This window comes from Lissotriton vulgaris, chromosome 8, assembly GCF_964263255.1.
Source record: "Lissotriton vulgaris chromosome 8, aLisVul1.2, whole genome shotgun sequence".
In the NCBI taxonomy this organism is placed as follows: Eukaryota; Metazoa; Chordata; class Amphibia; order Caudata; family Salamandridae; genus Lissotriton; species Lissotriton vulgaris.
Window position 1 is genome coordinate 1,304,242,358 of NC_141696.1, and position 16,557 is coordinate 1,304,258,914.

General features: G+C 47.8%; 1 protein-coding gene across 1 annotated transcript in view; it reads right to left on the reverse strand.

Moving 5' to 3' along the window:
- The window catches only part of ATM (ATM serine/threonine kinase), a 1,399,724-nt gene that overhangs the window by 1,090,705 nt on the left and 292,462 nt on the right, over window positions 1–16,557 (reverse strand). Inside the window, exon 13 of the mRNA XM_086935231.1 lies at window positions 13,917–14,142. Within this exon, the coding sequence (XP_086791357.1) occupies window positions 13,917–14,142 (226 nt within the window). The remainder of the gene's footprint in view (window positions 1–13,916; window positions 14,143–16,557) is intronic.

Sequence of the window (16,557 nt, forward strand, 5' to 3'; positions counted from 1 at the left end):
TAACTTTACAGACGTCAACTGCTGCTGCTCAATCTCCACGCAAGGAGGTGGAGGCTGGACAGGTTCGGGTGGAGGACTGTATCCTGCACCTGCGTCAGAAAATCCTCCCAAAGAAGCAGACGGATAGGGGGATCAATGCTCATACTGAGTAGCTCTGGATACCATACTCTTCGAGCCCAGTCCGGAGCCACAAGAGTTACTTGGGCCCAGTCATGCCTGATCTTCTTCAGCATTCTGGGTAGAAGTGGTATAGGCGGAAAGGCGTACAACAGACCGCAACTTCACTCGCGACGAAAAGCGTCGCCGAGCGAGTGCCACCTTGGAAATTGCAACGCGCAGAACTGATGACATTGCGCGTTCTCTTCTGTGGCGAAAAGATCTAACCAAGGCTCTCCTCACTGCTGAAAGAGACCTCGCGCCAAGTCCTCGTTCAGATGCCATTCGTGATCCATCATGCACCGGCAGCTGAGTTCAGAAAACCTGCCAGGTGTTGCATCACCAAGGACATGCCCTGATGTTCCAGCCAAGCTCAGAGGCGCATAGCCTCTTGGCATAGGGTCCACGACCCCACACTGCCCTGTTTGTTGTAGTACCACATGGCAGTGGTGTTGTTAGTGAACACCTGCACTACTCTCCCAATGACAGAGGGAAGGAATACCTTCAGTGCAAGTCGGATCGCCCGAAGCTCAAGAAGGTTAATGTGGAGCCTGGACTCTGCCGGAGACCAAAGGCTTCTGATCTACGCCTCTCCCATGTGGCCCCTCATCCCAGAAGGGATGCATCCGTCACAACTGTATGTAGTGGTTGGGGAAGGGAGAGGGATCTGCCATTGACTTAATCGCGATTCGTGAGCCACCACTGCAATTGCTGTGCAGTGCCATCTGAGATCTGGACGTGATCGCACAGGTTGTCCTGATGCTGTGCCCACTGGAACTTCAGGTCCCACTGCAGAGCCTGCATATGCCATTTGGCACGATGCACAAGCACGATGCAGGAGGCCATCAGGCCCAGTAGCCGAAGGGTCATCCTGACCGAAACCTGGGACAGAAGCTGAAAGATGGGAATCATAGCATGAATGTCCAGAACTCTCTGTTCGGGAGGATAAACCCGAAATTAGGCCGAGTCCAGAACCGCTCCGAAAGAAAAGGAGCTTCTGCGAGGGAATCAGGTGTGACTTCGGCATGTTGATGGAAAACCTCAGCAAATGCAGGAGGTCAGCCGTAGTCTGGAGGTGGGAGACAACTGCCTGGGGCGAGCCCACCTTCAACAGCCAGTCGTTAAGATAGGGGAATACTGAAACCCCTGACCTGCGCAGATGAGCTGCGACCACCGCCATCACTTTTGTGAACACCCGAGGGGCGCTGGTAAGGCCAAAAGGGAGCACGGTGAACTGAAAGTGCTCGTGGCCTACCGTGAATCGCAGATCGCGCCTGTGGGCAGGCAGGGCGGGAATATGAAAATAGGCGTCCAACGCCACCATCCAGTCTTGTTGGTCCAGGGCAGACAAGACCAGAGCAAGTGTGAGCATCTTGAACTTCTCCTTCCGGAGGAAGCGATTGACATTCTGAAGGTCTAAGATAGGACGCAGGCCCTTGTCCTTCTTTGGAACCAGAAAGTAGTGGGAATAACAACCACGACCTGCTTCTGGCGTCGGAATGCACTTAATGTCCACCTTGGCCAAGAGGGCCGCAACTTCCTGCTGGAGAAGTGCCAAGTGATCCCCTGACATGCGGTGGTACTGAGGTGTTATGGCTGGAGGGGTTGTCTCGAAAGGGAAGGAGTAGCCCCTTCGGACAATTTGCAGCACCCACTTGTCACAAGTGATTTTGCGCCAGTGGTGGAGATGATGGCGTATGTGTCCACCCACTGGCGTTTGATGGGCCTGAAAGGCTTGACTAGGAAGGCTTTAAAGTGGATGCTGCGGGGGTGGAGGTGGACTGATCCGCTTCTCGGCCCCCTGAATTGCCTCGACGGTTCCCACGGCCACACTGAAGCACAAGTTACTACGTGTGTAACGTTATATCTGTAAGAGACATTAGTTAGTGATAGATTCCTTACCTTAGAATATCCCCAGGCGTCAGACTGGATCCGGAAAATTTTGCATAGCAATACCCCGGCGTGCCGGCAGGCGTTGTCCGCGGCTCCGTGTCCGTCGTCGGCGTCGTTAGCGCCGGAATGACGTCGTCGGAGTACTTAGACGCAGCCCATGCGCGCGGACGTCAGTTCTGATACACAGCTTTTCCGTGCCAGATACGCAGAGCCATGATAGAACCAACACTGGTGCCATGAAACTAGGGCCCTGAAAGGGGATGACCTTAACCCTAGATATCGGTTCGCAGAACGGGGAGGATGGGTGGGTCGGTAAGGAATCTATCACTAACTAATGTCTCTTACAGATATATCGTTACACAAGTAGTAACTTGGGCATCTGAAAGAGATACGTTAGTGATAGATTCCTTACCTTAGAATAGATACCCCAGCAATACCAACCCCGGTGGTGGGTCTGCGAACCAATTATCACACCAGAAAGTCCTGGAGGACAGAACGGCCAAAGAAGCTATCCCTCCGGACTTGGCTGTCCAGGCAATAATGTCTTGCAAACGTATGCAGCGAGGCCCACGGCAGTGGTAGTCGCCGTGGCCCGGGTAGAATGAACCCGTAGTCCCACAGGGGGTTCCTTCTTTGCCAAGGAGTAACACGCCTGGATACACAAGATGATCCACCGCGAGATTGTCCGCTTGTGCACCGCCTTTCCCTTCTTAACACCCACGTAACCAACAAAGAGTTGGTCATTCACCCGGAACTGGCGTGTGCGATCCAGATAGTAAGAGAGCGCACGTTTCGGGTCCAGACGGTGGAGCCTCACTTCCTCTTTCGAGGCATGCGGAGGCGGAAAGAAGGTGGGCAGGGTAATGGACTGCCCGATGTGGAAGGCTGTGACAACCTTGGGCAGGAACGAAGGTCTCGTCCGCAACACAACCTTGTCCAGATGAACAGAGAGGAAAGGAGGTGTAGAAAAAAGAGCCTGGAGCTCACTCACTCTCCTGGCAGTGGTGATGGCAACCAGGAAAGCAGTCTTCAAGGTAAGAAGACGGAGAGGACAGTTATGGAGCGGCTCAAAGGGAGCACACAATAGGTAGGTAAGTACAAGATTCAAGTCCCACTGGGGCATCACGAAAGGAACAGGAGGGAACATGTGTGTGATCCCCTTCAGAAACCTATTTACAATCGGGGACTTGAACAAGGACGGCTGATCAGGTAGCCTTAGGAAGGCGGAAAGGTAGCCCTTGATAGTGCCCAGAGCAGAGCCCTGCTGGGCAAGAGAAAGAAGGAAGAGAAGACCTCAGAAAGGGGTGCAGAGAGTGGATCCACAGCCTTTGCTGTGCACCATGCCACAAATCTGTTCCACCTGCAGGCGTATACCGACTTTGTGGAGGGACGCCTGGCTGCCAGAATGACATTACAGACTTCGGGAGGCAAGTCAAATGGCCTCAACTGTCGCCGCTCAATCTCCAAGCTTGTAGGTGGAGACTGGACAGGTTCGGGTGGAGAACCGTCCCCTGCTGCTGCGACAGAATATCCTCCCGAAGAGGCAGACGAATCGGGGGATCGACTGACATGCTGAGTAGCTCGGGATACCAGTATCTTCGTGTCCAGTCCGGAGCCACAAGGATAACCTGGGCCCAGTCGCGCCTGATCTTCTTCAGCACTCTGGGCAGAAGTGGTATAGGCGGAAAGGCGTACAATAGACCGCAACTCCACTCGCGACGAAAAGCGTCTCCGAGCGAGTGCCGCCTTGGAAACTCCAACGAACAGAACTGATGACATTGCACATTCTCTTTTGTGGCGAATAGATCTAACCAAGGATCCAGGAAAATCAAGTTACACAAGCACCCTCTACAAAGTCAATTATCAGGGAATTTTCCGTCCAATATTAGTATTTCAAGGTTTTTACACCAGCATCAACAATGAGTTCATTTAGAGTTAGAGGGCTTCAAAATATGGATCCAAAACAGTCGTTGTACTTCAAAATCTTTATTTTCAAACACATTAAAAATTTTCCAGCTTGCACCGCCGACACGTGTTTCGCCTACTCAGAGGCTTTTACAAGGCAATAAGATTTCTTATCTGGTGTGTTGGTCGGGAGGATCTTATTAGTCAAAGGATGCAAGTAGGAGGAGTTGGAAGCAGGATTCCTATCAAGTAAGGAAATAACAACGAGATGAAATGGGTGTTGAGTCCACCTCAATATTTTCGTGATATTAGGCCCCACGTGGTGTTTTCTTATAGTATGCACAGTCGTAGCGATATGTCTTTATTAGGTAGTGCGACTCGCTGAGGGGAGATAAGTCAAATATTCAGATAGTCAAGTTTCCTATGGACCATGATAAGTCTTTTCGCTTTCAGCATCGGGGCCGAATATCCACTGCTAGGCGCTACCAAGGCTCTCCCCACTGCTGAAAGATGCCTTGCGCCACATCCGAGTTCAGATGCCATTCGTGATCCATCATGCACCGACGGCTGAGTTCGTCCACCCTGGCGTTCAGGGAACCTGCCAGGTGTTGAACCACCAGGGTCACGCCCTGATGTTCCAGCCATTGCCAGAGGCGCAGAGCCTCCTGGCATAGGGTCCACGACCACACCCCACCCTGTTTGTTGCAGTACCACATGGCGGTGGTGTTGTCCGTGAACTACACTCCCCCGGACAGAGGGGAGGAATGCCTTCAGTGCAAGTCGGATCGTCCGCAGCTCCAGAAGGTTGATGTGGAGCTGGGACTCCGCCGGAGACCAGAGACCTCTGATCTCCGCCTCTCCCATGTGGCCTCCCCAACCCAGGAGGGACGCGTCCGTCACAACTACGTGCTCAGGGTGGGGGAGGGAGAGGGATCTGCCACTGACCCAATCGCGGTCCGTGAGCCACCACTGCAGCTGTTTTGCAGTGCCCTCCGAGATCCAGACATGGTCAGACAAGTTGCCCTGATGCCCTGAAAAGCAGAAGGCGGAGGAGGCTGAGTGGCCGATAGACCCAAGGACTTGGCCGTAGCCCGGGAGTCCTTGAAGCGCTACAACGCTGCCTTATTGCCAAAAAGGCGAATGCCATCAAAGGGCATGTCCATCAGAGAGTTCTGGAAATCCCCTGAGAAGCCAGTTGTCCTCAACCAGGCGTGGCGCAGAAGCACCAAAGTAGTGGAAATGGACCTGCCCAGTAAGTCGGTGATGTCTAGCCCACAACTTATGGTAAACTTTGCTGCGACTCTTCTGGCCGCAACCACCTGGGAAAGAACTGCCTGGGCCTCTTATGGGCAGTTGGGCAGCACCTGCGCAACCGTGTCCCATAGAGTGGCTATGACGGCCCAAGAGGCATGTAGTGTTCACTGACCTCAGCCCTAAGCTGGCAGAGGAAAACAGCTTCTTGCCAAGCTGATCCAGCTCTTGGATTCCCTATCCGGAGGTGTGGTAGGGAACGAGCTCTGGGATGCAGAGGCTTGAACAACCAAGCTCTCAGGGGTGGGGTGTTGGGTAAGGAAGAGGGGGTCGCCCAGAGCCGGGCGATGGCGTCGGGCCACATTCCTGTCCACAGGAGCCCCTGTGTTGGGCCTGGACCAGGTGCTCAAAAGAGCGTCTGACAGTGCTTCATTAAAAGACAGCAAGGGCTCCGAAGAGATAGCCGCCGGTTGGAGCACGTCTGTCAGGAGGTTAGTCCTGACAGCAACCGTAGGGAGTCGAGGTGGAGAGCCTCGGCTGCCCTACACAACACCACTGCGTATCTTGGTCCCTCCTCCGTAGCAACAGTAGGAGGAGACAGCATGCCAAGGTCAGGGGAGGTGTCAAGACCACTGGCATCCCTCAAATCCTCTGCCCAGTCCGGGTCATAAGCACAGTCCTGTGCTAGACGGTCCTCAGACCCCTGCCAGTCCTCCCCTTCCTCCGAAGTCTGCGAAACAGGCTTAAAATAAGTAGGATGGATATAGGGTACAAAAGGGCCCATTGGCGTCGGTATCGGCACCGTGTCCGGGCTGAACCTGGGGACGCCGTCGTCCTGAGGAGCGGGCGACGTCAGAAGCGGTACCGGGGAGATCGGCGCCGGTGGAGGGGTCACTAGGTCAATCGCCGTCTATCGGGATCCGATCCGGGATCCCAGGGGGGCCTGCGGCGTCGGGGCCAGAGCCGCCGGCAACACGGGGCCGGATCCGCCGGTGATGGCAAAGCAGGACCCCAAGTCAGGTCCGCGGGGCCCGCACGACCCTAAGAGTTGAGCCATGGCAGCAAGAAACTCTAGCACCTGAGCAGACATCGCCGCCGCACTCAGAAAGGGAGGGTGGACTGGCGGGGACGTCGCAGGCTCCATCGTAGCACGGGGTGGCACCGCCTGCACCCTCAGCTTAGATGCGCAACGGGCGAGGAGAAGTCAAAGAGCGACGTTGCTTCTTCGACTTCTTTTTAGAATGCTTCGACTTACCTGACCCTGAGTGCGAAGACTTAGATCCAGAAGAATGATGATGACTGCTCCGCGACTGGTCCCTCGACCTCCCACGGAACCAGGACCTTGAGCGACGCGGAGCCAACTGCCGGGCTTCCAGCAACTTTCGGGACCGCTCCCGCAAAGTCTTTGGCGCCATGGCCCGGCAGTCAGGGCACGACTTGAGGTCGTAGTCGCGCTCTAGGCAGTAGAGACACACGCGGTGGGGGTCCGTCACCGACATCATGAGATGACAGACCCCGCAGTTCTTGAAACCAGGCATCCCTATGACACCAAGAGCCGATCGACTCAAAAAGATATGGTAAAAGGCCTCAAATAGCTCAGTCAAAAAATGACTGGGGGTACTTGCTCTTCCCGGATCTGCGCTTGCTAGCGCAGAAAAAGAAATAACTGACGTCAGCACACGTGTGTGCGTCTAATTAGCACCAGCGACGTCATCCCGGCGCCGACGCATGCAGAGCTGCATGACGACGCCTACCGACACGCAGGGGTACTGCTGACGAAAAACGTTTGGATCCAGTATGATGGCTGGGGTAATTCTAAGGTAAGGAATCTATCACTACGTGTTTCTTTCAGATCTTTACTTCTAATCACACCAGACTATCCTGCATTCCCACTCGAACCACACTGACCCCATTCCCCGCCCCCACCCCACCCCACTCTTCCTATACATCTTCCCCTTTCCTTTCATTTTCTTCCTTCCTACCTTTTCGTTTCTTTGTTCATAATGGGATATGTTTCCCTTTCCTTACTCCTCATGTCATGGTGACTGCTTATCTCTGCACCTCACTAGCACGTCACCCTATTCTCTTTGGGCCTCCGCTTGACATTGGACCTCATGCGATTATATGTATATCGCTTATATATTTGCATACACTTGTCAAGTTGCATTTATGCTCACCTTTTCCAATCGGCCTTGAAAAAAGTCTGGGCAAAACAAGGGTTGGCCGTTCTTGTGTTCATTTGCATTCGAATAAAGAAGAAAAAAATAAAAACATAGTATTGTACTTCCTGTACCCACAACGTAATACCAGACTTTGGGATTCTCTTACAATATCATTCTACATATTTACCCTTGGCACAAACCAATCACATTTTCAAAAAACGTACTTACACTAGGTGGTTCCTGGTTGAAACCACCTGATAGGTAAGTGCTATACCAATGATTGGGTCCTGTCCCATTGTGTGTGAACCTTGATAGCACCCACTACACGAATGTCCTAACCAAAGTAGTACATAACATGTCTGCATACCTTAGAAGTTAATTACTTGAAGGACTAACTCATCATAGAGAGCGGAAGGGAATAAGAAATAGACGGAAAGATTATGTATCCACCAAAAATATTCTTAACAAAAGTAATTACCTTTTTATACTGATGGAAACATCTTTACAGAAATTCATTACCTTATTCATAAGCCTCAAATCACTACCTCCCAGGGAGGTGGGCTTGTCTTTTTCACAACAAATGTTATTGATTGATAAGGTAAAGGCATATACACAGTTCTCCACAGTCAGGAGATCACTGCCAAATATCAACACTTGTCTCAATATCTTGGAAACCCAATCAATAAAAAAAGAACAACTCCCCCCTATCTCCCCCACCTCCCACAGCCACCCAACAACCCCTCTGCCCACCCCTTATCCCTCCCTAACCCAGTGCACGCGATCACAGTAAGCCTCTTGTAAGTGCTGATAACATGCCAGGCGCTATGCGTCTCTCTAGGCCTGAGGTCCATCGTCTAGACCTGCTGGAGGCTCCAGAGTTAAACCTCTATAATCAGCCCACCTTTTCCAGATTTTGTAATGTTTCCGGGGGCATCCTCTGGCCTCGAACATCGGGCGCTCTAGCCCCATAAAATAGTCCAGTCCAGCCCTCCACGCGCTCCGGGGGGGCTCGCTCATTCTTCCATGCCCGTGCCAAGTCCCGCTTGGCCACCACTAGACCCAATAACAAAAGGTGACGTTTGTAAACATTCCCTCCCACACCCTCCAGCACATGAAGGAGACCCAAGCGATGGGTACGGGGGAGATCCCATCCCAGTACCTCCGACAGACAACTCCAAACACCATTACAGAACCTAGTTGTCTTTTAACCAAGGAAAGTTTCAAAAATAACAGTGGTCCCTGGGAAAGCATGAACACCACAGAATATCCAATGTAATGAAATCAAAACCATATTTTAATATTTCAATATGTAGCACTCCTAAAACGATTGAAACTACAAAAACAAGTATAACTACAAAAAAAAACATTCAGTGGGGTGTAGAAAACCATGAAGTGAAATACGGGGAAAAATGTGAAGTGCTAAGGCCAATGTGCATCACAGTTGCATTAGCAAAGATACAACCTCATAAAATACAGACTATATCAATTTAAGCTGGGAGTGTTAATATTGCCAACAACGTTTCATTCCTTTAAAATGGAAGGGTCATCATCGAGAAAAGCTTAATATAAGTCTGAGTAATTGTGATTCAAGCAGAAGGATGTCTGTCAGTGAGCAGCTCAAACTTGTGTAAGGCAGCTGCAGTGTAGTCTGGAATGGTTCTTAAAGACAGGGGGGTATAGGAGGAGAGTAATGAGAAATCGTCTAAGGAGTCAAGGGGTCTAAAAACCCATCACCAGAAACTATTTCAGGCGTGACAGATACAGGAGCCACCTAGCTAATTATTGGTGACCTCTAGAGTTTCTGGTCGAGCTGCCACTGATTAGGAAAGTTCTGGTATGTGTCTTCATGGTGGCCTGAGAAAGGAAAAATTACACAGTGCCGGGGTCATCTGGCTCAATAGCTCCTAGGTGGCTCCGGACATTGTTTCTGATAATTGCAGCGGATTAGAGGAAGACATAGCCCGGGGAACCATTCAGAGTAAACTATAAGACACAAAACTAAGGATGGTTCCTGATCAGGGTAGTGGAAACAAAATACAAGAATGGAAAGTTCTAGTTTGAGAAGATCACCTTTGTCAATTTGGGATGTAGTTTCCAAGTGTGGTCCTCCAGCCTGAGGTAGCTGCTATCCTCCCTCACAATGAGGGAACCTACAAGATGATCCTCAACCAGGAACATTCCTAACACTGCGCCCACACACAGATTCCATACACCCAAATCCTGCTGTCCAATAGGTTCAAATGGAAGCAAGAAGTGCCTTCACAGAATTTTGCATCTCCCAAAGTCCCAGTTTATGTTCAGATGCTGCTCTAAAGGACCTGCACTGTCATGTCGCTCAAATGGGCACCCAAATCCAGTGAGGTGTTAGTGACCAGTGTAGCTTGCAAGGTGTGAAAATGTGGTACATTAAAGGTTTGTTGGGATCCATTTTAAAGTGCAGATCTGGGTGAACCAATGGGAAGATCTGTATCTGCATTGAGGCTACCACTACTGCAGGCACCACTGAAGGGCTCTTATTAGTTACCCGTTGTAGGAAGCTGGCTCTGTATATACTATACCAAAGTAAGGTATAGTGTGTACAGAGTCCAGTGGATCCCCAAAGGCTTACAGAGGTAAAAGTAGATAATACCGGACTCTATTTGTGGTAGAGCGGCCGAGCAGTAAGGCTTTATCACAGGGTAGTGTTAAGGGAGTGTTATTGTACACACTCAGGTAAGAAATTATTTCACAGACTGAACTCTGACCAATTTAGTTTGTGTAGTTGTATTTTGTATTTTAGTTGTATTTTATTTCTAGAACCAAGCAAGGCCTGGCACAGGCAAGTGTAATAGTACTTTGCAGGAATAATTCAGTTGAATACATTTGAAATGCAGTTGAATGCAATTGGTTTGGTTACACGTAAGTCAAATGTTCATAAACAGTTGAAATTACTATACAGTTATTTTGTTGGATTACTTTACAGATTACTTTGTTTACACAGTGTGGTATGCCTAGAGACCACACTGGGACATTTCCTGGATAAAGGTAAGTAAAATGTGTAATCAAAACACACTTGTATGACTTTTCATAGAATTTCCAACTCCACACTTTCACAGAAAAGCAGTAAATACAATCCTATGGGAGGAAATTAAGTTATTGGTCTACAGGTAAGCACTTGGTATTTGGGAGTTGGGTTTCTGGGGTTAGAATAAGGGGTTCCCCAGGGTCAAGGATGCACTCCAAGAGCACCCGCAGCAGCACTAGGGCGGCCATGTGCAGAGTGTTCAGTGTCATCCAATGCAAGATCGGGGCCTCCGGTTTGTGGCTGCTCACAAGCAGGCAACAAGGTTGAGGGGGCAAAGCTCCTGGAGTTGAGCTCAGGGCAAAGGGGAGGTTCAAGTTAGCACACAAGGTGCACCCACAGCGGAACAGGGGCACCCGGGTGATGTTTTGCCATTGGGTGCTCTGTTGTTTTTCAGGGGGATTCTCCGGATACAACAACACTGCATGCTCGGGGACGAAGAAATACTGGAGGTGACCACGGGTTGGAAAGGTAAGTTGGGATGTCGGGGATGCCAGGACACCATCGGTTGAGCCAAGGCTATGGAGCATCGGGTGCAGGGGTGTCTTTTGGCATCGGGTTTTCCTTATTGGCCTAGGTTGCAGGGATCCTCCAGAAGGGGGCTGAAGGCTTCGTTGGGAGACTTGAAGCAGGTCAGGGATCACCAGATCCACCAGGCAGGATTGCCGGGGACACCTCCTCATGGTGTTGAACCACTCAAGCTCGGGCCGTGGGCAACAGGTGCAGAGTGGTGCTCGCAGATTTGTCCGGAACCAGAGTCTGTTGGTGAGCAAATTCAGTGCTCACGGGAGACAAAGTCTGTTCAGTGAAGGCAGGACTGGTCCTTCAAGGCTTGGAACTTCTGCCCAGGATGTGATTTGTTTCTAAACCCCTAAACTGGAGGCTTTCAACCCAGGAATCCAGAAACATCTCTGGGGGTGGCAGCTGGTGAGCAGCCAGTCAGGCAGGACACTAGAGTTAGGTCGTTTTTCAGGGGACATCTCGAAGATGCCCTGTGAGTGCACTTTTCATTAAATTAAATTTAATGTGCTGAGAAGTGTGATACAAAACTGCCCAGATGTCAGGAAAACCATTATGCTGCCCTGGAGTTCGTAATGACAAACTCCCAGATCATATACTCTTTATGGCTTTACTGCACTAACAACGTCAAAGAAGGGACTGTAGGGGTACAAGACTCCAGCACCTGCACCCTCACTAGTGGCACAGTGTACCCAGCTAGAAGGGTGGCTGATCTATGCCATATGCAGTGGGTTGTAGGCATGGCACACAGGGATGTGTGCAATGATGACTCTTCACTTTTCGCTGCACCAAAACACTCAGCCTGCAATGGCAGTGTGTGTGTGTGCTAAGGTACAGGACCCCTAATGTTGCCACAATAAGTGCTGCAACCCTTAGAGGCCTTCTCTGGTCACAAGGCCCTTGGTACCTAGGGTACCTTTTACAAGGAACTTGCATGTGGCTAGAGATGTGCCAATTTGGCGGTACACGGTACAGTTGTTGGGAAAGAACATATCCCATGGGTATCTGATTGACAGGAACCCAGGGCACACTCAGTCAAAGAGCATCAACATCATGCAAAAAGTGGGGGGCAACCATGCAAAAAGGGGCATTTTCCTGCACCCGGCATGAAGCACCAACATGATGCATGAAGTCCAAAATATGTAAGACTTGCAGAACTGGAAGTTGTGTCACAGTTAGAAATCTTATAATCATTACCTGAATAGCCACAATGTTCTGAGAAGGAGGAAAATACTTTCATGGAGATGGTGTCCAAAATTACTCCTATGAAGGTTAAAGTCTGCATTACAGTGAGTAGACACTTTAGGGCACTATTGGTAAAGCCCTGATTGTGAAGAGTCATCATGCACTTAAGGTGTTTCCCAAATAGCACCATGGATTCCGTTTTTAGTAGACAGATGCCCAAGTATAGAAATACATGGACTCGAAAAAGTTGCAGTGTAGCCACCACAACAACCAGCACTTTTGTAAGAACACAAGGTGGAGTCATCAGTCCAAATGGCAAGACCATGAGCTGTCAGTGCTGGGATTCCGCAGTGATCTTCCAGGAATTTCTGTGTGTGGGGAGGATAGAAAGCTGAACATAAGCATGTGTTTGTTCCAGGGATTCCAACAAGCCTCTGTGTACAGGGTCAGTAAGTTATTACCCAGGGACAAGTTACTGAACTGTCGGGGGGGGGCAGAAATGCTTCCAGCAGGCAAGGCCATCCAAATGCTGCCCAATAGGACTCACCTGTGTTGGGCCCATAAAAAATGGAGGCTTGACTGAAGAAATACCCCTGAATTTCCAGTTCTGTGAATGATACTGGGGAGCACGGGCAGGCAGCCCCAAGAACTAAGCCATAGACTGACCTGGTTTGAATTGTTCAAGTGCGGATTCACCCTTCCTACCAAAGAGGCAACCTACTTCAAAAAGTGTGATCGTATGGTTGGCCCAAAGACCTGGTAATACCCAACAAGGCATGACGGCGAATGGCCAAAGAATAGCCCATAGATGCGATTGGCCACTTTTTGCCCATCATATAACTCCTCTCCAACATGGTCACAAAGATGGCCAGAGAGGCTCAAATGACAATTTGGACCTTTTTCCAGCGGGCAAAGGAGTAAATATCAGAAGCTAAGCTGGGTTTATGAAACAAAGGCTAAGGTTCACCACAAAAATGACTTTCTTCCCCTTTGCCTAAATATATGGACACACTCCAAAAATGTGGAGCATTAATACATTTTTAGAGCAACTGTACTAATAAACACAACAAAGATACATTTATTACTATAGTGCAAAGGTTAAATTCAAGTTTATTACAACAGTACAGCAACATTGGAATGAGGAAAACAGTGTTTACTGTCTCACATACACTGCTTTACAATTATTTCTACACTCACTAGGCCTCTTGAATGTGATTTTACTTTACTGGCTCTAGAATGTGATTTTACTTTACTGCAGAAATGCAACGCTTTGCATGCTGGTTTTGGATAAGGATTTTAAAAAACAAATACATATGGTATTAACATATATGCTGATGCACAGCTCATCTTTCAGTTTTACTGGGCCCCTGATAAGCAACTACTGATAAAGTCAAATGTATCAAAAATCATAAAAACAAAAGCCCAACGTTTCTGGCTTGAAAAGATTCACTTTCTGGAAAAACCAACGCAAATAACAATGGAAAGCCAAGCAAAACACATGGGAGAGAGTGTATTTTTGCACATGAGAATTATGCATTTATGTAAATTTGAGTAACAACCTTTGTTGTAGTTTCTGGCCCCACACTTTGCTCCTAAGCTCCTGACACTGGAATATAGGGTAGAAATGGGCAGGTAAATGTGATAAAGTTCAACTTCAGCCTCAAAGGCTAATACCTATTCCAGTTGAAATTTAGTGCAAGAAAGTTTGATGATACGCACCTTTAGAAAAAACGAAGAAAAAAGACAGCTACATTTTAAAGCATTGATAGATTTGCCTTTCTTACCTCTGAAGAGTAGCTATTGAGGAGACCTTCAGAAAGTGCCAGTAGATGATGTTCAAGCTTCTCCCTCAGAGGTTGGCAAACTACAAAGACTGGAGCTGCATTATTTCTGGTTGAATTGTTCACCGCTATACTGGTACACATGGTAGTCTCATCAAATGCAGTTTGTAGATAAAGATCCTCAATCTCAAAGAAAGCTCCATCTTTTCTGTCAATTTTGTGATGAGCACTTCAAGAAACATAATAAGCCAACAAGATGTTCATACTAGAAGTAGGTACGTCAGCCAGTCCAAATTATTGATAACATTTTTAGGGTTATATAAACACTGCTGTGCTATCAAAACTATATCAACATTTTATTTCCAATATATCCAAAAGCTCTGATTCAAGACTCTTACAAGCCTTCTATATTATATTACCCTTAAACAGCAAGCATTCCCTCCCAACACCTTTTATGTGTTTGATGTACCCTCTAATTGGCAAGGGTATGGCCAAACTTGAGTCCGGTGTTCACGTTGCCACTGGAACCAAGCTACACATGACTGAAGAACACCAATCAGGGCGAAACCAGTCTTGGGTTACTTGTCTTTTGTTTCAGGGATTATCTGGCAGTTCAGGTTGGATTGTTCCTAATTGAGTAGGGTCTACACTGATTTACATATGGCCGGGTCCAAACTGAAGTGGCATGGTGCACACAAAAAATGGGTGGAAATGCTACCCAGAGCGATTGGTAGTAGTTTGCCTTATTGTAAGCATTCCTCCCATCACCTTTTGTGTATCTGAAGAGGAGTGTGACATCTTTAACCCTAATCCTCTAACATGGTTACACTAGATGAAACCAAGTTAGCTTCCAATGCCCACCCCCTTCCCACTGCAACTACAGGTAGGAGAACTGACTAAATTCATCACGCGTAAACCACAGCGTACTATAAAATCTTTCATCCTGCAGCACAGCCATTACACAAACTAAGATTAGAATAAATTGCCAAACACCAACACTATCCGAGCTGATAAAATAGCATGGACTGCACCCCAAATCAGTCTCCCCTCCCCCACACACTTCACAATAAATTGAGGCAATTACACAGAGAAACAAAGACACCTTAAGAATAATAGCACGAAAAGAAAGCCCAGGCTTCACACGTGCTGCAGGGCACCCATTAGAACCACCCTCCAAGGACACGTATGCATGTGCAAAGAAACTTTTAAAAAAGGTTTGGACAAATTCAGCATTTTACTCAAACTTCATGATCTCATGAGACATGCAGATTTTATCTGAATGAGCTAGAGCACTTGACGTTATCAAACAAATATAAAGTAAGGCTGACTAGACTAACTAAAATAGAAGAAATATATTAGGCAATCAATAGCATCACTCTCACCAAGGGGGCTGGCACAAACTTGTACATTGCTCTCTCATTCGAAAAAAACGGATTCTAGACTTCTCAACCTCCTATGCAATAAATGGATTGCAGAGATCCTAACTGAGGGCTATGCACCAACCTGCAACTTCCAAAATTCACACCAGCACTGTCGCAATGTAGATAGTGTACATCCTCTAGGCTCCAAAAATTGAGAATCTGACTGATAATAAACGCTGGTTTTCTAATAAATGTACAGGAGGCCTAAAACACATGCTATTCTGTTGTAAATTTATTTCACCAGCCTGGAGAGAGACTTCCTCTTAGATTGAAAAGGTTTATCAGATACAACTGAGACGACATTTGTCACGGCCACCTGTTGCTCTAAACTGATGATCTCATTCCCTGACTAACTGAACTGTGTGTTCTCCTCATAGACCTTATGCTGGTAATTGTAATGAAAGTTGTTAAGTCTCAGCGGAAACCTCCCAGACATTTGCCAACTCATACCCTTGAGCACCTGGTTACTATTTACAAATAGTGAAGACAATACCTCCTTAAATATTTCTAAATCTACCCACAAGGGTACACCATTATTGAACAAACTTGATATGAACCTTCAGAAGACAGAACCACTGTAAAGGCTTTGTCTAATCTTTATGAGGATTGGAGTATGTAACTGTACCACACTGGTCCTTTCAGTTCTAAGTACCGGCATATGCTTATGACTCACATTTTGAGTTACATGTTAATAGTTCCTATTTGCTTTCTTTTCTTGTTGAATCCAATTTGTTGTTGTAAGTAGCTGGCACTATGACCTTCTGAATTGCTGATCGTCTTTTGATCATGTTACATATTGTGTGGTTCACAACCGTCTCTTTCGTTACTATAAGAAAAGGCATTATACTCTGATCTAAATCGAAGAACCACATTTTCTACAGTTTCCGCTGTCATTTAAAGTCTTTTTAAATCTACAACTGAATCAGTCAATGAGTGCCAACTATTTACAGATCTAACCACAGTGTACATTTTAAATACAATGAAATGCCAAGTTAAAGTACATGTCCCCAATTACAAACCTGCTGAATATTTACTAACATGTACATAAACACACTAAAATCAAGTATGAACTAGATAGGCATTTGAAACACTAATATTAGCTATGCCATACATAGGCTTGTAAACTAACCACTCGCAATTGTTCAATAATTTCCACTGGCTTAAAGCAGCTAATATGCTTGAGAGCTAAATTCAAGCTTTTGCAGGTCAATTCTTTTTTCCCA